The sequence below is a fragment of the Brachyistius frenatus genome, unplaced genomic scaffold (assembly GCF_029030835.1).
Source record: "Brachyistius frenatus isolate BFR_SWC_R1_liver_20210118 unplaced genomic scaffold, ASM2903083v1 Contig_198, whole genome shotgun sequence".
NCBI classification, from domain to species: Eukaryota; Metazoa; Chordata; class Actinopteri; family Embiotocidae; genus Brachyistius; species Brachyistius frenatus.
This window is the reverse complement of record NW_027210797.1, coordinates 532,847-557,306: the sequence shown is the minus strand read 5'-3', so window position 1 is coordinate 557,306 and position 24,460 is coordinate 532,847. Positions and strand designations below refer to the sequence as shown.

The window sequence follows — 24,460 nt, the reverse complement described above, 5'->3', positions numbered from 1 at the left end:
GATTGAAAAGAAGTCGTATTTCCATAAATTTAACAATCGAATTCCTTTAACAATAATTAACGAACTTCAACTACTGAGACTTACCCCCATTCCCGTGCCCCTTCTAGCTTTATTTTGACGGTCCACTACTAGAGGACACTCCTGAACAAAGGGTAGGGGCCACGGCATGGGAATTGGGATTGTGCCTAAGGACCCTATTTTTGTCTGCCTGGCATAGCACACTTATGTGCCTCAATAGAGAGCTCAGATAGGCGTGGAAATCGTGTTTGATATTGTGGTGAAAACAGGTACAGGGCACAGGTCAAGCGCACCGCGTGGTAATAGTGAAGTGGGAGGAATAGGTAATTAGAAGGTGTGTCACAGCCAATCAAATCAGTGCCTCTCATTTACTATAAGACAGCTTTCCCCCTGCGGGTAGTCCGTTTCTTTTGAATAAAGAATGAGCAGACCGACACTGCCATCCACACTTCACGTTGGAGGAAACCGACGTACTTGTCTGGAGGTTCGGGCTCTAATCCCCGAAACGATGGCACTACGAGTCAGCCTCGGCAGGCCGATCGCAGCTTTAGGAAGAGGTCATTAAGGTTGCCAGGTATATCAATACGCCCACAGTAATAATACGTGTAGAAGTAAGTGTTACAAATCAATGTCAGTTCCTGAGTTTCACACGTTTTTTTTTGTGAGTGCTGGTCGGTGAGCGCAGCGATTTTTCTTTGGACGTGAGCAGAGGGCGCACATCTAACTTTGTGTTAAACTCTGAAACTCGGCAACGGAGATTGGTAAAAAAAAAAAAAAGAAGCTTCAGGAATTCTTCCCCCAGACAGGTCAGACTGTCAACGCCAAGTTACACCGTGCATTACATTTAGTGCAAGTGGTCTGCGGCGTTTTGGCAGTTAGGTTCTCAAATAGGATAAAGTGGGAAAAGGGGGCAACTTTCTCATCTGCAACAACACAATTGACTCCGTGGCTCCACGCTGCTTCTTTTCTGTTCCTAATCATTTGTCACAAATGTGCGCTCGCTGCTCAAATTCCACGCGCATAAAACATCACAGATGCACCCGGACCACAGCTCACAACGACCACCGGGGGAACTCGGACTGATTTTGATCGCGCGACGGAACAAGTCTCGTGAGAGAGGTACGGCTTCTCGATGACCCGTGAATTTCGTTCGCCGAAGAGGAGTGTGAAATTCACTGATCCACCCTGCGTAAATAATTCTTCCCCCGGTAGGAAGCGGTTCAATATAGGACAATAATCTGCGTCTTAAACGCGCCAAACTCTGGCATTGATTAAATGTCAAAGTGAACAAAGATCATTCATCCAATACATTAAATCCGTTGCTGGAACGACGTCGAGAAGTTAGCAGAAGTAAATTATGCACACTCGAAGCTCCCGACGGCATTTTTAGGATTTCCGTTTGCCTACACGTTAAAGGGCTCAAAAGACCATTTAGGATGATTAAAGGTGAACTTGCATACCGATTTTGGTTATAATGTTATTTATTTGGGGGGGGGGGGTAAAAAAATTTTTTTTTAAATGAACTGTAAGACAATTAAAGTTAAAAAATGTTAATAGTTGGTGTTATTTAGCCTAATAAACACTTGCCTCAAATAAAGCTACCACTGAATTACAGAATTGTCTGCAGTGTTAAGTTGTTCTATATTTGTCTTCCTTGTTCCTAATTAACTCTGTGCATTTTAACACCAACCTCACGTTGTCCAAACCTGCCAAACTTGTGGATCCAACCGCTACAAACTGGCAAGATGGCAACGGTCAAAATTTCAACTCAAGGATTCATAACTGCAGTTTACAAAACAATGGGTGATGTCACAGTTGGTTGCTGCTTGGGTGTGCCTTTTTCACAACCTTCCCGACCGGGATAAGTTTATAACATAAGCAGAGGTAAGTTGTAAGGATTAGAAAAAAACACGGCAAAAACAGTTCACACACTACCATGTGTGTGTGTGTGTGTGTGTGTGTGTGTGTGTGTGTGTGTGTGTGTGTGTGTGTGTGTGTGTGTGTGTGTGTGTGTGTGTGTGTGTGTGTGTGTGTGTGTGTGTGTGTGTTCCTTGGATGCTCATTCATCCATGTGACTGATCTCATTGATGTAACAAAAACATGGTGACCAACATGTCTGTCTTGCCATTTGAGCAGGGTCTAAGAACCCCAGCTTTCCCTACACCTCACCACTGCCTCATAGGTCCAGCCAGTTGCTATGGCAACTTCACATATGGACATATTTTCCAGTCATGCCAGTGTTTTATTACGGAGAAATTCCGGTTTCAGTCTCAGCGGGACATTTGCATTATTATTGTAGATGTACTAACCTGACTTCGGGACTTTATGAGTGAAGATGTCCATGTCCATGAAACAACACGGTGATAAACATGGGACAAAGATGCGCTTTTTGTTGTTCATTTTCTGAAAGTTGTAGTTTCACCATACAGATAATGTCTTTAACACCCGCCTGTCAGCCGACCATTAAATCAATGAGTTTCTCTCATGGCCATCAGTATCAAAGTTTTGAGGTCCAGACAGTCTTTCACAGAGTGGTGAACCCCTCTCCATTTCCACTGCTGGGAGACTCTGCCTCTCTGGGATGCTCTTTTTATACCCAATCATGTTACTGACCTGCTGCCAATTAACTTAATTAGTTGTGAAAGATTCCTCATGGTTTTCTTGTTTCTTCTTTGTCATTTTACAACATTTCCATTATTTAGTTGGTCCTGTCCCAACTTTTTTTGAAACATTTTGCTGGCATCAAATTCAAAATGACATTTTTAAAAAAAAATTGTATTTAATAAAACTAAATTTATAACTTTCAACTTTTGATATGTTGTTTTTGTTCTGGTTAAAATCAAATATGGGCTTACATGATTTGCAAATCATCGCATTCTGTTTTTATTTACATTTTACACAGCGTCCCAACTTCTTTGGAAATGGGGTTATATTGTTGCACAGCCGTTTATCTGGGCCACATCTCCTGCCACTGGGACGCTGCTATGGGTCTTATCAAATTATATGGACAAATTACCTATAAGGTCCTTTAGGTTGTGTGACGGGGACAAAAAAAAACTATGCAGTGTGGATAAGAACAGCAACAATGCAACACTGGGTTAACTTTACAGTCAGTGTATTTAGCCTGTGTGTATTTTTTAGGTAAGATTGGCAATTATTACAGTTCACAACTATCCCGTATTTTAATAGGGGTAAATTACATGATATTAGTCATAGTACTGGGTTAATAAATCAAATCCTTAACCTTAAAGTATCTGGAGTTCGTGGGACCCTGTTTTGTTGTGTTTTTAAACCAGCTTCGCTTGAAGCAAACCTCCAGAGGCACAATGTTTGTTGTCTTTCATACTCCTTGCTGTCTTTATGTCCTTTGCCCTTTATTATTGTTTGATCAGTGATGCATCTGTGATTGTGACGGGCAGAGAGGGGTGTTCATATTTATGCAATGTCAAAAATGCGCGCGCGCCCCTATTCCCAACCCGCTAGAGGGGGGGGGGGGGGGGGGCACAGCAAGAGGATGGAGAGAGAGTTAAAGAGAGGGGAAAACAGAGAGTGTCAGAGGGGGGGGGGGGAGGGAGACAAAGAGAGTCACAGCATCGTGGTGTTGAAGGACTGATTTATATTTCCATGCCATGCATTTATTTATTTTTTCAAGCAGACACGAACGATTTTTTTTTTTTTGTTTTGTTTTGTTTTTCCTCTCTTTTGCCAAACCTTCACTATTGATTTAGAGCATGTCGAAAGCTGCGCCATTCCCTTCGTTGTTCATTTGTGGAATATTCATCATCACCTCAATAAACTTCACGGAGCTACGGCATCTCGTCTTTGAAGCGTGAATGCACTGCAGAGGGGGGGGGGGGGATACCGTTCCGTTTATTTAGGAAGAGGTGAGACGTTGGCAGAAGATTGTCTTCCTCATGCATCTCTTGCCGTCCATCCGTTGCCGACGTATTTGACCGTGTGCTTTGCCAGTCAGCTCTTTTTACGCGCTGAGAGGCGCGAAGAGGACAGGCTTCAGCCTTCAGTTGAATTTACGCCCCGCCACTGTCTTGATAGACCGATTTGAGGAGAAGAGAGAGGAGTAACGTGTGGACGGACGACTGTCTGGATCTGCTGGTTGGTTCGGGAAGAGAGGGGGGCGAGTCACTACACCTTTGGACATTGGTTTGCAGAAGGATTTTTTTCTTTTTTTTCTTTTTCAAATATAATTTTATTTCACCCTTTGCACCTGTGGATAGAGAAGTGGAATCAAGAAAAAGGGGGAGTTTCAGGTTGCAGCTGCTGTGTAGGGGGCATTGGGGGGGAGTGGGAGAGAAAAATGCTGCCTTCACAAGAAGCCTCCAAAATCTACCATGATAACTACATGCGTAACTCCAGGGCCATTGGGGTCTTGTGGGCCATATTTACCATCTGCTTGTCTATCATCACCGTGGTGATCTTCATCCAGCCTTATTGGATTGGCGACAGCGTCAATACACCCCAAGCCGGCTACTTTGGCTTGTTCCACTACTGCGTGGGCAACGGGAACTCCGACCGGGAACTCTTGTGCCATGGCAGCTTCTCCGACTTCGGCTCCATCCCAACCGGAGCCTTCAAGGCAGCCTCTTTCTTTGTGCTGATGTCCATGGTGCTTATCCTCAGTTGCATCGGCTGCTTCGCCCTCTTCTTCTTCTGCAACACCGCAACGGTCTACAAGACGTGCGCCTGGATGCAGCTCCTTTGTGGTAAGGTTTAAACGCACTTTTAGAGGGCTTTTTTTTCAGTTTTTTTTTTTGGAGGGGGGTGGTGATGGGAGAATCCTTCAATGCTTTTCGGTGGGGGGACATCTTGAGGATAGGGACATAAGTAACCTACCCTCAGTTCTGTCTTTTTGTCTAAAATGTCAACATGGAGTAGGTCCTCCACAGGACTCAACACTCATTCTGTGCCAGGGGAACGGGGTCCTCGTCAGCTGCGCAAGCTTAATATCTTAATGTCTCCTTTGGGCTCCATTAAGTGTAGAAGAGAGCTGAAGTGCGATCTTCCTCTTGACGAGGACCACAGATCCAAGTAGGCCAAGTCCGAACTCTTATAGCCAAATAAGGACTTCAGGAGCATCCTTTGAGAGTTTAGTTTTCTTCATGTCTTTACCAAACTAAAAACAAATGACATCATCAGTCATTCCTCCACTGTGTTGCAACATAAAGCAGTTTTGAACCCATGTTGGCGGACACAGGGTCTACCCCATGAACGCCAACGTTCTGACACTGCCTGTTCTTTTAGGCTGGTTGAAATAATGTGTCATTGTGTAATTGTATGGAATTATGACAATAAAATGACTTCAGCAGTGTTGCATCAAAGATCACAACTTCTATTTCGGTTGCCATATCTGTCTACCAGATTAACCTACATTATGCATGATCTGCACATGCATTCCAGTAAGGTATCCCCACTCAATGCATTCATTAATGTGTACAAAACCAGAACAAGCACACACTCAAGGCTGTATTATGCATTTAACTGTATAAGGTGGAGGAATAAGCTGTCAGATAGACATAGCTGAGCTGATCTGAGAGGGAAATAATGGAGAAAACAGGTCATTTTTTTTTCACAGATGAAACTGATGAAGTTTCTTACTTTTGTCAATATTGATAATTTTGTATGCAGTTCAATTGTGCCTGGACAAATAATCTTCCTCTTTAGAGCCCCAGCAGTGCTGTATGCATATACTGTAACAGACACATGCAGGAGCGGTTACTAGTGTGTTTATTGCCAGGCTCCCGCATCACAAGAGTTTTGAACAAATTGAATCAGCTCAGGTGGAGCCTACAAGTGTCTCCTGCCAGCTCAGTCAACATCAAAGAATTCCCTGGTGGATCCCTAATCACACGAATCACTAATTAACTGGTTGTGATTTAGATGAAACTCATCTCAAATGTGTTTAAAGATGCAGCAAGCAGTGGGTGATGGGTTTCACTGTGTTGAAGATGAGGTTTGATTGGATTTTTGGCTTTTATTGAGAATTAAATTCTCCAAGATTATTTCATAAAGCATCGCTCCAGTTTTTACACTGATAAGGTACAAGGTGATATGTGAGTTTGTGTGTGAAGGGAGGGAAGGAGTCTGTGTGTATGTGTAAGGGGGTGGGGGGGGGGTGTATGAATTGGTCTGGCAGGACTGACATTATCTGAGAGGAAGTATTGATGGCTAGAATACTCCATCCTGCAAGGCACCCGGAGTTGGGGCTGTGTGGATGGCAGTGGACTCAACCCTTTAGAAATCATCTTTTTCTTACACTTTTTGGTTCTCTGTATCCTATGGGAGAGAGGCAAGAAAACAAAGAGGGGCCTACAGGAAGAGATAGATGGATAAAGGAATTGGAAAGATGGACACCAGGCAAAGTGAAAGATATTAAATCAAGTTACTAGAAATTCATTCCCATTCATTTAAGATTCTCTCCCAATTACAAACAAAAGGAAGTTACATATTAATTATGGCATTTATATGAAACAGTGAATACAGCTAGTAGCAACGATAACAATATAAGTTACGGCTGTTACAGATGATGAGCTCAGATGCCCTGGGGTTTCCTTTTGATTGCTAGTTGGGGCTGCAACTACCAATTGCTTTCATTTTAAATTTTTCACTTGTTGTCTTTGTTTTCCTGATGTAGTTGTTAAGTCTGTAAATTCTCAGCATGAATATTCCAGGAATCCAAGTCCAGTGACAGCACTTACATTCAACCTAGAGAAGAAATATGCATTGCCAATTTGAGATTTTTTTTTTTTTTTTTTTAATCAAAACTGGTAATCCATTTCCTTTCTCCATCGTCAATCCCGCCCCACTTTTTCCCCACCACTATAAACTGCCAGACCGTGCCTGGTTTGCTGGAGCTTCATCTGTGAACAACACACAGGCTACTGCATGTCGTAGCCAACCCTAACACAACAAAATATTCCTCTCTTTCAGGTAGCTCTCGGAACGAGCATCTCATGCTCGGCATGCTCAGCAATCTAACGCGCTCTTCTTTTTTTTTTTTTTTTAACTAGCAGAGTAAAAGAATACATTCCCTCTTGACTCTCTGCTATAGGTAACAGAAATGACTGTCAGGCTTCACAACTTGTAGGATTAGGAAATGTTCAATAACACATTGAAACTCTCACTAACCACAACAGTAGGCTGGTTTTTATCCTCTCTGAACAACTATTCTGAATACCGTGACAGTTAGAATGAACACAGTGGCATTAAAAACTAACATGTCTCCCCGGCCGTTACAATATTACTATGTTTTCCTTTTTTAGGAAGCACTACATTGGCTCTGGGATAATCCTCTCCTTCTGATAATGGAAAAGAGTCTTAATAAAGCATTTATCCCCCGAGAGACCAAAACTGGTGCTTACAATGCAGCAACACACACCGCTTACATTAACACAGTAGGTTACTTTCTTTGTTGTTCTCATCCCAATACACAAATTAGTGAGCGAGTAATGAGAATGAAATAAACAAGAAAAATGAGGGGAAACTGCCGTGCCTGCAGCAGGCTGTATTTGTTTGTATCTAATTAGCCTGCATTCATTGAAAGAAGAGAATTCTTCAGGATATTACTCTCTTCCTACTCTTCTCTTTGCATAGTTATTATGCTTTTGGCCACAAACTTTTAAGTGGAATTTATAGGTAGTGATTTGTTTTTGTTTAAGCAAGCTTAGCAAGTCAGTTGTGAGTAAAAAGAAGACTAACAAAGAGATGGATAGGTCAAGTAACTGACGGGGTTTCTTTCGAAGCCAAAACCAAACTCGTAACTGCATTTAACACAGTTTTCCTAATGCAGCTGCAATAGTGAAATCAAAATGGCGTATTGATTTTATCACACTTATAGACAGTACACACCATATTCACATCAAATTAACATGGAATCGATTATCTTATAAATGTTGCGGGGGAGAGGTAAGTCTGGGTCAGCTTGCTTGGCCTGCTGCCACCGTGACCCGACCCCAGATAAGCAGAAGATGATGGATAGATGGGTAATCTTATATTGCGCGTGTGAATTCATCACATTAACATAGTCACTCATATTCTTTATATTCATAAACTTACACATTTTATACTTTACATTAGTGCTTTTGCAACACCTTTACCAAAAAACGCTGTGTAAAATGTAAATAAATTTAAGTCAGACTTTTCTAGGACATTTTTTAGGAACACATTTAAGAAAAAACATAGACAGCCTATATAATTACATGCCCCATAGCTTTAGCCAGTAACTATCAAAAGTCCAAGAAAGAATCCTGCTAGATAGATGAAAAAAGTTTTCATTTTAAGTTTATTAAGTCTGCAGAGACTTAAGCAGTTTGGTTATAAGGCTAAACAAGGCACTTACTTGTGTTTATATGCGTTAAGCAAAAACATAAACATACAAAAATGTATCAGTCCTCTTTTACTGATGCTTCCAAGGCCTTTGATTGTGTTAATCATAAAAAAAAAACTGAAACTGAGTTGAAAAAGCATGCATAAATACAGTGTGACAATTCTGGCTTATGATCCTGCTAGCCTGCTATTGCTCACAGCTTCAGTTTTTTTGCTTTGATTAAAGTCTGGAACCCTGTTCTGAGGCACTCTGAATGGTGAACCAATCAGCAACCAAGTGTGGGTTGTCAAGTGTAATGGAAATTGCGGGGGTTTGTTCGTTTTTGTCCTTTTGTATGTCATTTATTTTGTTTGATGCTTTGTCTTTTCTGGACCGTGGGTCAGTAATGACGTTGTGAGATGAAATCTTGTTGTGATTGCTCTGTGTTTCTACATGTGGAAATTACAGTATGTACCTATTCTGTATGAAACTTGTTTGCTGTTGTGTGTACAGCAGTTGGGCCGAAGACAAAGTTTACCCCAGGGGCAAATCTCTTCTTGATAAATTACTTGATAAATAGAAACACCATTACAAGATTATCCGCAACAGTGCAGAAACAACATCCAAACACAAATCAGCTCTGACAAAATAATTCCGACCAATACAAAACAAACATTGTCTAGATGCCTGAACGGAAAGCAGCATCAGTGTCCACTCACAGTATTGCTCGAGCTCAATGCTGCTGAAGCCAACTGAGCAAAAAAAATCTTGTTTGAAAAGGCTAGAATTATTTTTGCTTTAATGAGCCCTTTCTGAAGTGACCTGAGACATTTGTGAGGCTGACTGTTGATTCTAATCTGGTGTTTGCTCCAGGGTAGATGATGATACACGAACGAGCCGCTCTGCTCTGTCTCCTCACAGTTCACTGGACCCACTGAATCCAAACATTACATAAAGACGGTCTTTATAAGAATGTTATAGGTTATTTTAGTACGCTTGCTACTCAACGTTATTTTTTTTTTACACCACAGCATACTTAAACCCTCCAAAAATAATAAGGCTGAATATCCCCATGCATGTTCTGTAAATGTGTGAATCAAACAGCAAGGAAAGTTTCTACTTGCTACTACTTGCTGTTTACAAATACAATAACTAATAAATAATTGTATTTGTAATGTATTTTAAATATTTTTCATTAAAAAAGGTTTATTAAAAAAAAAAAGACTTTTGACAATGAAGGACATTGCCCTAGTGCCATCTATTGGCCCATTCAGTCAACAATACAGCCCATTTGATTAGTTTATGGGGTCTAGTTCTTGGATTTTTTTTTTTTTTTTTTTTTTCTGGTGTTGTATTGATTTCCAAATAGGCCTATTTGTTGGTGTTAACATATTTCTGTCTCAGAGATTGTCAAAACATATTCAACTTCCTCTATTTACACACACTCACACAACAAATTTCAGACTGAGCTTATCAGATACAAGGGAAGGAAAGATCATCCAGCAGAACAAACTTACAAGGATGTCTCCCGTGATTTAATTTAGCTCACAGAATGAGCAAAGACTTTGCTGAAAAACAGATGGAGATTTGGGCTGTATTGTAGCGTGCTATACATGCACTACAATTTTCCTTACCCCAGTTAACTCAAGGCTTCCTAACGGCAGAACCTTACAACACCATAGAGAGGTACCCGACAATTCAACAATTACCACATCAATGACAGTTGTAAGTCATAATTTCCGTTTTAACGGAAAGAAAACGTCAATATAACCAGATGTAGAGATGTGCAGCCATCTGCCTCAACCAGTTGGAGTGATGGAAGTGCAGAGAAAAAAATAAAGAACGGCAAAGACGGTCAACAAAAAGTAAACACTGGACAGGATAGCGGGGCCAGTAACCACAGAAAGCAGAAAGAAAGAAAATACACTAAATTAATGAGATACAATGGTAGCATATTAATGCTTGGAGAGTGAAAACAGAGGAGCATCATGGGAGGTCTCCCAACCCAGACCAGCATAACTTTTTGGGACATTCTGATAAGGAATTGTAACAGTCGAGCCTTGAGGTAACAAATACAGTGACGAGTTTTTCAGCATTACTCTGAGCGAGGATGTTCCTAATTTTGACAATATTCCACAATTGAGAGAAAGCTGCTCTAGAGACTTCTTTTATTTGTGAGTTAAAGTATATGTCCCTCCCTCCCAAATCCCCACAATAAAAATACACAATACACTCTCCTCCTGCTAACAGACACTATATGTGAAATATAGATATAGAATAATTATGAGGATACATGTTTTCTTAACAACTGAAACACAGTCAACCGTATGTCCAGAGGCTACAGCATGAGAAAGTAGGAAATAACATCAAACCCAATTAACACATACTAAAAACAAACCATTTAACAACATAGCCTATACTTTCCTATTCTAGAAGCACAAAACCCAAATGAGCAGGTCAACAAAATAGGGCAGACGAAACGCTTTGCTTCAGAAATGCTCTTGTTGGGGTATGAAGCCAGTGCAGAGGATGGAAAATAACAGCATCGCAGACTTGACATGACAGAACTGTGCCTGCAGGAATCCACGGGTCAGGGATTCTAACGAAGACCTGATATAAATCCAGTGCATTGTCGTAAATTGAGTGTGAGTATCTGGCAATTATGGGCTCTCTCGCACACCAGCCACTGTTGGCATTCTGTGTGTATGTTTTTGTCTTGCCTGTTTGCCGTGCGTTGGTTATCAGTATGTACAATATGTATGCACAGTATACTGTTGATGTGTATTCCTTGGATACTCACTCATCCATGTGACTCATCTCATTGATGTAACAAAAACATGGTGACCAACATGCCTGTCCAACCATCTGAGCAGGGTCGAAGAACCCCAGCTTTCCCTACACCTCACCCCGGCCTCATAGGTCCAGCCAGTTGCTATGGCAACTTCACTTGCCTCCATTGCTCCTTCTTGGATTTGAATTCCTCCATCCTCATTGCCTTCTCCACTTTGTCACTCTCTTTTACTGTCTATCCTGCATCTAGTTCTGTGAGCCTGGCTTTGCATCCAGAAGGCTCCCTCCTCCTCATTCGTCCTTCCTTTATCTCCTCATGATTTCTTTATAATTTTCTCTGCTGTCTTTTTGCCCCTCACCATCCATGAAATGTATAGTGTTGTTGTGTGTGTGTGTGTGTGTGTGTTTTTGACTGACACGCTCACACACAATTTGACACATCTAACGCACCTGAAATTCTGTGTCAATATTTCTTTCCCATTGGTTGAACTGTGGTCCATATGTTCTGCTGACATCAACACATGCCATCACCCCCATACTTGGGATTCCCAATATCACCAAGCATCTTTTAGATTCTTAATCATGTTTGCTTAAAAGTTCATTCAGCTTCATTTCACCCTGGCGGATTTCCCATCAATGTCGCTTTGTGGCTCTATGGGTCTGACTTTGCACTCACCATGCCCGCTACTGGCTACTGTTAGAGAACTGGTTCAAGTGTAGTTGGGGTCAGGTTGAGTATCTCTGAAGACAACTGGTTAGGGATATAAATAAAGTTGTATTCAGGTCAAGGTGGCTAAAGGGAATTACCACACAAGGTGCAACACAGCACTGAAGTTATAAGAAAAGGTGAAAAGGAGAGAAGAGGCAGACAAGCAATAGGACCATCCTGAAAGACAACTCATCTCTGACAACTGGTGCTGTTCCTGTAGTCACCAATTACCACAACCAGTTGAGGAGAAAAACTGCTGCAACTGAAACCTGGTGATAACAGACTTGAAAAATAGATAAGAGTATTGCCAGCCGTGTGACTACAAATGAACAACACTGTTTCATCCTACAAAATCCACTGAAGAGAAAGCCAGAGGACAGTTGGCCCAAATGGCCATCTCTCCATACATTAAACAGAAAAAGTATATAGAAAAAGACATCACAACCCATTAAATGCTATGTAGGGGATTACAATACTTGTGGCCGACCGACAAAAAACACTTGCGTCTGTTAATACATTGTTTCTGGATTCACCTGAAATTACAATGGTAGCAGATCAAAAAAAAAAAACGTACAATTGTCTTGAATAATTACCAGCAGGTGACAAATATCAAAAAAATAAAAAAGAATGGTGTATCTCGGAGTATGTTTTGGTCAACTTGCAGCGCAATTATCTACAACTGGACTGTAGTACAGAGCCTTGCACAAGCATACATTCAGGTCACACGGGAAATAGTTGACCTCTGAAGGGTAATTCAACAGCAATGTTTGAAAAACCCAGCAGACTGTTTGAAAAGGTGGTTGTACTGAAAACATCTCTTGAATGACCCCAAATTTATCCTCGCCTTGTTGAAAAATATCTACTTATTATATAATATTTTTATGATTAAAATAAAGGTGGCAGCCCATTGGTTACTCTAGAAATGAAAACTAGGGAGCCCCAGAAGGGCTACATCCCTGCTGCTCAGCGTTTCATATGTTTAGTTTATCCTCTGCCTCTTTTAGTGATACAATTGTTTGTAATAAATGCAGTCATGTCACAGCATCGGAGATGAGGCTGACTGAATTTGAATCATCGCTCCTAACCATGGCAAACAAACGAGCCGATGCCAGGATTTAATTTGAAGAGTTGCGAGTTATAATTTATAACTGTGTACACTGACAGAGCATGTGCGATTGGTCGTATACCAGCTGTGTCTCAAGATGCAGCTGTGTAAACAAGGAGGCGTGTAGCTGGCCTCGAGGTGTGGACACAGCTAGTGTATGTTAGAAGCCGGATATTTACACATTTACTTGTGTGATACTCGCACTCGTCAAAAGTACAATATCCACACTGGATACTGAACTGCGGTACTCATCAGGCCATGGTAGTTGATGCAGACTGCCAACATAGTCCTGGGGGCAGAGGAGGTGATGTTGAATCACATTTGAAACTATTCAACCGGAAGAGACTTCTGATTTATTACAGGGCTTGTGACAATGAATAGAGAGAACTTTGGCGCCGACTCAGACTTCGTCGACGGCGCAATTGTGGCCAGTGCAGATCCTCGCAGAGCGCTCTGCAGGAGGGCGTCTGAGCCTGCCCCAGCAGGGAGTCCCGAGTCCCGGTGGTAGATGGAGATGGGGTGGTGGTAGTGGGTGCCTGCGAGACGAGCAAGAGGGACAATGAGCAAAGCGCGTCTTATTTGAATGGTATGACCCCGAGATAGAAAGCCTGATCGGATGAATATGATTAGTGGGGGGGGGGGGCAGGAGGAGAGAAGAGGTGCGACTAGGAAGAAGAGAACGCAAGTGGTCTTGGCTCAGTCTCATCGATAAACTGCAGTAAACTTCCAATTACTGCAGTTGCGTATTCACGCCAGCGGTAATGACGCATGATTACGTAATTCTGGCTTTTTATTTGGTCTTGTGCTTCATACAGACAAAGTAATTGTAGTGGGTGAATTTAACATTCATGTTGACGTTGACAACGACAGTGTCAGCACTGCATTTAATTCAATATAAAAAAAATCCATTGGCTTTCCTCAAAACAGAAATTAACCCCACTCACTGTTTTAAGGTTACCCGCAATCTTGTTCGGACAAATAGCGTAGAAACTGAACATTTAATAGTGTACCTTTAAAACCCTCTTTTTTTTCTTTTTTTTTTAATAACATCTTAACAATTTAAACAATAATGAATTACATTATTTTTAGTAAAAATTGCATCACAGAGATCTCTATCGAAATAATTCTGTAATGGAATTTAAAGAAGTAATTCCTATATTATTTACAAACCCGTTTCCAAAAAAGTTTGGACGCTGTGTAAAATGTAAATAAAAAGTGAAATTTATGATTTGCAAATCATATAAACCCATATTTAATTGAAAATAGACCAAAGACAGCATATCAAATGCCGAAACAGAAATTTGAATTGTTTTATGAAAAATATATGCTCATTTTGAATTTGATGCCAACAACAAGTTTAAAAAAAAAAAAAAGTTGGGACATGGTCAACAACAGACTAGAAAAGTTGTGTGACACTAAAAGAAAACGCCTGGTGAAACATCTAGCACTGGCAAATGGTCAGTAATATGATTGGGTATAAAAAAGAGCATCCCAAAGAGGTCTTTCAGTAGTGAAGATGCAGAGATGTCCACCCCTCTGTGGAAGTCTGTGTGGGCAAGTAGTGCAACAATTTAAGAATATTGTAATGTAAATTTACGAAGAATTTGGGGATTTTATCCTCTACGGTACACAAAATCATTAAAAGATTTAGTGTAGCCGTAGCTGTCTCTGTACACAAGGACAAGGCCAAAAGTCAGTGTCAGATGGTCGTTATCTTTGGACCCTCGGGTGACACGGCATCAAAAACAGACACAAAGTCTGTATATATACACAACTTTAACCACAAATACAAATATACTATGAACACCCATCTGAGGGTCGCTTTGCCATCAATCAGGAACTCCTGCATTGTTGCAGCTGAGGCTGTGTTTTTAATTTAAATAAATTGTGTTAGCTCATATATGTAACTTAAATGAAGATTTTAAAAAAAACTTGATAAATATTTGGCATCACCACTGTTTTTGCATTACGCTAAATGTGTATCATCCGCCCTCCCAGGAACCCTGCAGCTCACCTTCATCCGTGAGGATTACGTCTTCTTCACTGTCCTTACATCAGCCGAAACCTTTACAGTCCAGTATGTTCCAACACACATCAGCTGAGTTTCCTTTTATCTGTATATGCCTCTCAACAGTAGCAGTTATCCAGTAAATGAGGCATTCAGGGACCCATCTGTTAGGGCCAGCCTGGCCTCAGCTGGACCCTGTACACACCAAGGGATCCCTCAAACCTTTTGGGAGCATACGCATGCACAAATTTCCCAGAGGCATCTTTTTCTAGCTAAAAATACAGAAATGTATATGCCAATTGCACACGAAGTCAAAAAGAACAAGGTCCTCATATGACGTAGGGATGCGTAATCTCCTCTGCAAAGAGGAACAGACTTATTTCAGAGTAAGAGAAAATCAAAATAAGTCAGTATGTCTGTGTGTCTAAACATAAAAATAGAGTTTGACAGGATTTGCACCAACATGTCAGCTCAATATCCTTTCTTGCCTCAAACTGGTAGGTTGTACAAATCAGGAAATTCTTTCCACCGTTCGTGGCCTGGAAGAAATGGTGAGCAGGTTTGAGGCTCAGAGGGCAGCTTCGCCAGGTGCAGTTCATTCAGAGGGGAACTCCCCCGGGGACTTGCAAGCCTACCAGGAGCTGCAGGCAGATCACCCTGGATCGATCAACCTCCTGTGCACATGGCTCTTTTTCCACGACTCAGTCACTAAACTGGCTTCTCTGAGTTTAGGCTTGTGGTTATTCTAGTAATTACACACATCCGTCAAACTGACTGTCAAAATAATATTTCTCACCAACAAAGCTGAAATAGTTCAATCTTCTGGTCATAACATACACCTGCATGATCAATATATTATCCAGTAGAGTGCGATGTAAGACAAATTGACAGTATTGTCTGAAGAAAAATCGGAAATGTTCCTTTTTGTTGGCTCTGTCTCCAGGTTTCTCCCTCTGCCGCTTTAAAGACTTTGCTTTTCTGAATAATAGAGAGATGAACAGGGAGGGGAAGAGAGTGATGATACTGGCAATACCAGGGCAATTGACTTGCAGCACAGAGAGAACAAAATATATTTTGTCTTCCCTAATGTGCCTCCTTTTTTCTTTTATTTTTTTTTATCTCACTTTCATCCTATTAACTTCATGTCACCTTGAGCCTGACCTGCTATTTTACACCTAAACAAGTTTTCTCTCCCCACCTGCCCTCATCCTGACTTTCAGTCTTGTTTTTTTTCCACGACACCCTCTTCCTATATTGATTTGTCTTTCCCTTGCTTCTACTCTCTGCTCCCTTACGCTCATCTTCTTTTTTTTTTTTTTAATCTTTCTGCTCACCAGCTGTGTGTCTAGTGCTCGGGTGTATAATCTTCCCATATGGCTGGGAAGCAGAGGTGATCCGGGACATGTGCGGCGAGGACACAGGGAAGTACACCTTGGGAAACTGCTCAGTGCGCTGGGCATACATCCTTGCTATCATCGGCATCCTTAATGCCCTCATCCTCTCCTTTCTGGCCTTCGTGTTGGGCAACCGGCAGAGCGACTCGCGGCAGGAGGAGCTAAAGGCCGACAACAAAGGTAAGAAACTTGAAAATTATTAATAAATGAATTGAAGAAGAACATTGTTTATTAATGTGTATCCCTCAACCCTTAAAGCCCCAATATTAACCTAAAATTACACACTCCAAAATCATAGGGAAATAGCACAACCCGCCATGATCCCCATCTCCAACATCTGCCACGCTGTGTTGATATCGGCTCTGGTGAAACACATCCTGATATCCCAAAAGTTCTCCTTTACGAGGTTCCCCATCTCTCCCGGCACCCTAAAGAAGTTTCAAACACTCCAGATGCGGCAATGCGGAACTGAGCAAAACGCATTCGCTTCATGTAAGAACACGACACGCAAAACCCGGTTCTCCTGCCTCGCTGCCGGAATCTGCATTACGCTAATATGTTCCGTTCTACCTGCAAAACCTGAAATTCTACCTTTTTGCACTTAAGTGTCAATGAGTTTATTCCTCTCCAGGTAACCTGCCAGTATCTGTGCCACTACTCTAAAGAAAATATTTCCCTCTACATTCAGTGGACATATGGGCCTAAACTGACTTCATTCTACACTCTTTTTCTTCATCAATACATATTCTCCCTTCCCTATGCCATGCCCTTGTTTTTTTTTTCCTGACTATCCTAAAGAGCCTCCACAACAAGCAAAGTACATCAGGTGCACTTTTAGTATTATTTATTATTATTACTGATGTGTTTATTTAACTATTCTGTACAGGGCTGCAAATAATGATTATTTTCCTTATGGATTAATCTGCTGATTATGTTCTTAATGAATCAATTGGGAAGTAAAAATTGTACTTATAGCTAAAGGGGTCAAAAGAGTGTCGTGGAATTATAAGTGCAATATTAACTACTAAATTGTAGTGGAGTGGAAGTGTAAAGTAGCATAAAAAGAAAGTTATCAAGTGGAATACCTCAAACTTGTACTTAGTACAATACTTTAGTAATGTATGACTCAAAATCAAGCTGAACCCAGGAACCAGATTTAAATTTGAGTTCAGACAGGTTTTGTTTTTTAAAGGATAATCAGATTTATAGTTAAATACATAAATTCCGGCCATCAACCACATTCAGTGAGTGAAATTAGTCTGAAAGTCACTGAATAAGATAAATTACTAAACCTTTGAAAAATGTGCACACATCCTAAATCAAGAATACATGCTACTAAACTGAATAATGCAACATGCATGATTAATTGGTTTATACCGGTTGTGAACTGAATGAATGCATATATTCTGCACTTTAATAAATAATCTGCAATTTACAAACTTCACCCTCACATTGACATTTGGCAACTTCTTTTGTAACGACTTTTTGTGCGTTTGGCTCGTGTTCTGTGTGTTCAGTATCAGCAGAGGAAGTAAAGCCTGAATTGAGCTGCCTTAAGAAAAAAAAAAAGAATAAAACTCCCCCAATTCCTCTGAGTATGTGGAGGAAGTTTCCATGGTTACATTTCAGATTAGCAGATGTAGATGTGGTTTCCTTTCACTGAATATGTTTGTCTGTAAATGTCTCAGGCTTTCGTAGTTCAGTATCTCAGTGTAATTCAATTAGTAATTTTGTTTTTTGTTTACCTCTATGCTTCTTCATCTCACTCTTTTTTTCTCTGTCTGCCTGCATCTGCAAGTCAAAATGAGATGGTGTCATGCACCAACAATCAGATATACTTCCAATTACACTTAAATGTGCCATTAAAGGTTATATTGGGTATTTAATGTGTCCCGCCTGGGGCAGTATAGCATTTAATAGATAGATAGATAGATAGATAGATAGATAGATAGATAGATAGATAGATAGATAGATAGATAGATAGATAGATAGATAGATAGATAGATAGATAGATAGATAGATAGATAGATAGATAGATAGATAGATAGATAGATAGATAGATAGATAGATAGATAGATAGATAGATAGATAGATAGATAGATAGATAGATAGATAGATAGATAGATAGATAGATAGATAGATAGATAGATAGATAGATAGATAGATAGATAGATAGATAGATAGATAGATAGATAGATAGATAGATAGATAGATAGATAGATAGATAGATAGATAGATAGATAGATAGATAGATAGATAGATAGATAGATAGATAGATAGATAGATAGGAGATTAGTAAAGCCTATTTACATTTTTAACAGTCATTTAAATGAATTATAGGATCATTTGGGCCTGGCAGAAAATATTCTACAGCATATTTGAAGGGAAATAAGGTCACATTAAATTCCCATGACACTAATAGTCAACTAAATAAACTAATATGCTTAATCAGCTCAAATCTGCTGTCTGTATTATTGACAAAATCTTTTTATCAGTTTATTTATGATTTTCGAAACAATGAAAATTCCGTCCACATTTATTTAACGATAAGAACTTGTCTGATCACACCTGTCATGCGTCTCCACATGCGTCTCAGGTGATCACTTGTGATCAGATCTCATTTCTCTCCTCTATGAGCCACGTGGGTCTTTGAATGAAATGTAATTTCAGGGACAATGAATGAAAAACTGTAATCTCTGTCCTTTTGTTTCTTCCACAGAGTTCGCGGTGTCAAGGGTAAGTTCTCTTTGTTGTTATTTCTAATGTTGCGGTATGAGTCTGTGGTTTCAAGGTTGTGATTGATGTGTGTTGTGTTAATTGCATAATTCAGACTCACAAAAGCAGTTTTCAAGCACCCCTTTTTTGAATAATACAACATCCCACAGAGTGCTAGTGAAAGGTCGTGCGTGTCCACTGAATAAACCTAATCCACAGAACAGACCCTTTCGGTGACATTGCAGGTCTTAGCCGTGCTCGGGCTCTGTTCCTGTCATATTATCACAGCCAATCTAGCCATCTCAACTCATTCAGGCAGGTTTCTTTTCGTGCCGGTGCAAGGAGGGAAGTGTTAGTAAAAGACCTCTCTCTGTGAGCAGAGAACCACGGATTAGGTTAAGTAATCCAATGTTCTTTTTCTAACGTCGCTCGGTGTTCCACTATGGGAGATGTAGCCCACTCCCCAAGCTGTGAAACTGCATCAACTCAGGACAAGGTCCATTAGGTTTGATTGATGCAGTGCTGGACAGTGGCTCACTGACGGTTGTGGAACGTCCGGCCTGTAAAAGCTTAAAAAACGTGTGCGGCGCGGCTGCGCAAATGTCCTGAACGGACACTATTCTAAACAGAGCCCGTGCTCCAAGCAGAATGGGCTCTCACCGCCGAAGAAGGCCGAGTACCCTCGCATCTATAAACCAGCGACATGGCCTCCACAGTCTAGTGAGATCCTCTCTGGCGGGACAGTGCTTTTACCGTTTTGGGGAGTGGCTCTGCTGTTCTATTTACGTAAACATTCAGAGTCCACACTGGGCATAACGCGTTAGCCACTGCTCATCCACTGAGCTCCTCCGACAGCAGCTGACCGGCCGTCATGGCGGTGGTGGTGGCAGCCGACCGGCCCGGGATCCTTACTGTAAGCCACCGCCACTGTCAAGCTCTTTTCCACGATTCCTTTCTGGCATTAAAGCGCAGTGAGAGCATCCATTTGGTTCAGGCAGCGAAGTCTGGGCAATTTGCTCTCACCCTTTAGCAGGCATAGAAGCCGTAGACATAGCTCGCGGAAAGGCTCGGCCACATCAGGCTCGCCACAACAAGTTAGCCTGTCTATCACCAGTGGCAGTAACAAGGTTAATTCTGATCTAAAAGCAGTTCCTACAAGTTCACACAATAGCTTAACTCTGCTTGACAATTCCGCGAACGAGGTAATGCCATCCAAATACCACAAGGGCTCGCTCAGACACGCCGGCCTGAGTTACGCAAGCACTAGTTAACATAACCAGGCAGCAGTGCTACAGCGCACCTTGATTGTCACTTCTCCAACGCAACGGTGCAACTACCATGTACACTTCTTATGAAAGACTTCCTCGGGACAATCCAGACTAAAGCCGGGAAACTCCGTTCAGCGACAAGCTCCTTTACGCAGGACTGTCAAAGTAGCCAGCCAACCAGCCTAAATGCACCGAGGAAGCTCGATGTCGTTTCTCACGGGAAGAAGGTCAAACTAGGTAGCGTGAGCATCGCTGTGCAGCTAATGGCCACAGGAGGAAACACGAGGAGCTATTTCAAAACAGGCATATTTTATTCCACAGAATTGATCGTGTTAAAAGTTTTTGCGCGGCTGGCTGTGTGGAGTTGGCCTTGCACAGTCCTGACGGGACCAAGTCCTCGGACGACCCAGGCATTTTCAGGAGTGATTGCTTTGCCTCCCTCCACTCAGAATGAGAGAAGAACAAAATTCCTCTACAAATAAGACATTCAGGTTTTCCCGAGCGCATCGATTTTTCTTTTCGCAAACTTCAGTCCGGCGCAACCCGCGACAACAGCGCAACCGGGCGTGGCGAAGGCGTTCGGTATTTTTGGCAGCTCGGGCACACAGCAGCGCGAGTGAAGTAGGAGGAATATGTAAATAAATGTTGCGTCACGGCCGACTTAAATCACAGCCAATCAAATCCCCTTCTCTCATTCCCTTTAAGCCGGCTGTGACACAGCTGGCTTGGTTTCCTATGAATAAAGAATGAGCTGGCCGACTTTACGCTGGAGGAAACCGACACACATTTGTCTGGAGGTTCGGGCTCCGCGGTACTACGAGTTGGCCTCAATTGGCTGATCACGGGTTTGGGAAGAGGTAATTGAGATTACCCGGTAGACATTTCGAGATTACGCCTCTCGAGCACGAGCGCAGCATCGTGACGTGCAGGAGGAAGATATAAGGCGTTGCACTTAAACGCACACGTCTGAGCTGCGGTGCTGCGGATGCAGGTCCTGCCATTGAATCAGTTTACGGACATTAATATAGAAGTCTGACAAGCGATGCGTTGTAACCATAAATAAAACCAAGAAAACAAACCAGTGCATCCCTAATTCAAATTCTGGTTGGATGATTCATCAGCCATAATACACAGAAAATATACACAGAAAAAAAAAAAAAGCCCTTTTACACTATTGTGTGTTTCAGATGCTTAGAATAATGCTTGTTGAACTTTCTTTAAACCATATTTATCTTACGTTAAAATTGCTTCTCCCCTTCAGTTCCATCTTGGTCCTTATCTGGGAATGGATGGAGTAAGATCGAGCAGTTTTTAAAAGATATTTTAAACCAGCATGCGATTCTTGCATGCACTTGTATCCTTTACATCCGAGAACTTGATGGCCTTCCTGTCCTCTCTCTTTCAAAGGGAAATGCGCTGTAAACTCCCTTCAATTCTCGTCAGGTTGTCTCCGTGCTGAATTTGCTCCCTTGTGAGTCTCAGACAAAATGTATTTGTGCTCTATACCACTGATGAAGTGAATGAAATATCCGTTAAGGTATTTTATTGAGACATTGAGATTGATTGAGAGTAATTTGATAGAGAATCGGTTAAATCTGTAAAAATAAGAAGGACTGAACTGAACACTATGAGTAAAGAGGTAACCATTCAAGGGGAAAAGCTAATATTGAGGCTGAAAAAGCAAAGATCTATTAAAGTAGTTGGTTTGCCAAAATATACAACTGGCTTTCATGGTCAAATTAAAAAAATTAAAAATTAAAAAAAAAACACCTGGCAAGTTCTCACAGGAACACTTGAAAATAGGCAAATAGTTTTGATTTGTGGAAAATGTACGCTGAAGAGAAAACTCTAAATGACTTCACAGTATGTCAGGAATGTTTCATTTCAGCCAAATTACAAACCAGGGTCGTAGAGGTTTCAGTGCCCACTAGCGCGCACGCGTGTGTGTGTGTGTGTGTGTGTGTGTGTGTGTGTGTGTGTGTGTGTGTGTGTGTGTGTGTGTGTGTGTGTGTGTGTGTGTGTGCGTGCCTTTTCAGAACAGCTTGCAGGGTTAGGGTCGAAAAGCGCACTTATTTCTTGTCTGTAGCGGCGAGTTCGTCAGCGTCACATTTGTCATCATCAATCTAGAGAGATTCGTTATTACAGATAACACGACGGGTTAAACAGATAAATAACACGATAATCCACGTCCCTCACAGCTCACAGCCGTCGTTTCTGCATGCTTGGGAGTGCCTTTCCAAGAGCACGAGTTTGTGACTATAGACAAGCTGCACAAATGTGTTTTTTTTGTGTGGTTATTTCATGTGTCACTTATTCAAAATAAAAGCCTTCACGGGTGGAGACTCTTTTTCCTGGAAACGTTCCCGGCAGGATGAGCGTAGACTTGTTTTGTGTTGTCAAAAGGTCTTTTCTCAAACACAGGCGGCTGCAGAAGAGGGTACTTGAACAGGACTCAAGAGTTCAGCGCAGTTTAAAGCACACAGAGCATGAAGGAGTCCTTGTCCTACATCCCGTGTTGTCCCCCTCTTCTCTCTCCCGTTGCACGTCATTTTTATCCCTCTCAGATCTAATTACCGCAGCGGTCCTCACATTGTCGCCGTCTGTTTCTCTTCCAGATTGAAATCCGGGACAACAAGGATCCAAGATTTGGAGTCCAGAGGTTCCACTGAGAGCCAAACCTCCTCCGCCAGCTCCCTCCCTCCATCCTGCTCCTCCTGTTCTTTTCTCCTGAGCTCTTCAGGGTAGAACCTTTTGATCTGGACTTGGAGACCAAAGCCCAGCAGTTCCTACAATAGGACTGAAGTGCAATCAAAGGCAAAACTGTTTAAAGAGAAAAATACCCTGAGATGAAGTGTGACGATCAGCCTTACCAAACTCTGGGAGAAAAAAAAAAACATTCATAACACACACACAGTGCTACATCTCATAACGCTATAACAAAGATCATGAAGATACTGATTATGGTAATGCTTACGGTAAAATAATATTCTGAGGAAAACTTTTTTTTTATTGAGCAGGAAAAAGCAATTTCCAGTTTTAAAAGTCACACCATAAAGTGCGTATGTAGCACGAGTGCTACTTGTGACATAAAAAATAAAATAAAAAAAAAAAAGGAAAATAAATTTTAAAAAAAGAGAAGATTTTTGTACAGCCACAGTCTTTTTTTTCAGGCCAATTTATAACTTTTCTTTGTATATGACAAGGTGTGATCCCGGGAATTACACAAATAAATTGTACGTAAATAGTCGTGTTTTTATGGAAACGGGGAAAATACACATTTTGAATCGTTTTGTTGTCCCAGCGTGAAACGTCCCCGTCAGCTTTGGAATAGTGAACTTGTTGCATCGTCACATCATGGTAAAAAAAAAAAAAAAGAAGTGTGAATTGCACTCGTCATTTAACGACGCGTGACCCTTCAGTCCAACAGCTAAGAGTCAGAGAAATGTCTCAGAACCCTGTTCAGTCTGACAGACAGTCTGCTGCACGATCCAGCCCCACCGCCTAAAATTCAAAGAGTCCACGTGGAGAGGACGAGACGCCGCGCAGACTTCCATCGAGACAAAACACGTGCGCACCGTGCAGCTTCCCTTCTTTGATTCCACACACGGGACGTGGACAAAGATTAGTACTTTCGGATACGTACGTTTGAAATTTGGTCTCGTCTTTTAACATTTTTAAATTGGAGGTCGGGGAGAAAAAAAAAAAAAAGCCAGAATGTGGTTATTATTTAATTCCACCATAATTAAAACATTTTAAAATGTACTTTTTCCTCAGTTCAGCATGTGCTCTGAAAAACACACCCGGAGGGGAAAATGGACATCGGAGAGATTCAATCCAACAAACCTGAGCTGCTTTACAAAGAGAGCAGCAAAAATAGCTGGGCGGAGCAAAAAGGGCTAATTTTGAAAGGCTCTTGGACAAAAGGTGCCACAGGTGATTTGTAACACCGTCATTTAAAGCCTTTTTGCGAATTATTTGTAATATTGTATTATTATCAACATTTTTTTTTTTTATTTAAAGAAAAACATTGGCACGCCGCAATTCAGGACTATCTAAAGGGTGCAGGGAAATCACTATCTCCAATCAAAACGTGCCCTTACATCTTTAGCTTTCTTTTTTTTTTTTTTTTTTTA

At 41.3% G+C, this 24,460-nt stretch overlaps 1 protein-coding gene across 1 annotated transcript; it reads left to right on the top strand.

Annotated features, from left to right (window-relative positions):
- Positions 1-4,333: 4,333 nt before the first annotated feature.
- Positions 4,334-23,768, top strand: lhfpl4a (LHFPL tetraspan subfamily member 4a). The gene is made up of 4 exons (XM_069718767.1): positions 4,334-4,739; positions 16,288-16,524; positions 19,064-19,080; positions 22,943-23,768. The coding sequence occupies exons 1-4, from the start codon at positions 4,334-4,336 to the stop codon at positions 22,994-22,996; spliced, it is 714 nt and encodes a 237-aa protein (XP_069574868.1). The 3' UTR covers positions 22,997-23,768.
- The last annotated feature ends 692 nt before the right edge of the window (positions 23,769-24,460 follow it).

What these genes read in the sequence shown, in the direction of transcription:
- lhfpl4a (XM_069718767.1), top strand. Translation starts at nt 4,334, where the DNA reads ATGCTGCCTTCACAAGAAGCCTCCAAAATCTACCATGATAACTACATG. An exon ending in CTGGATGCAGCTCCTTTGTG is followed by an intron (nt 4,740 to 16,287) that starts GTAAGGTTTAAA and finishes TCTGCTCACCAG; the next exon opens with CTGTGTGTCTAGTGCTCGGG.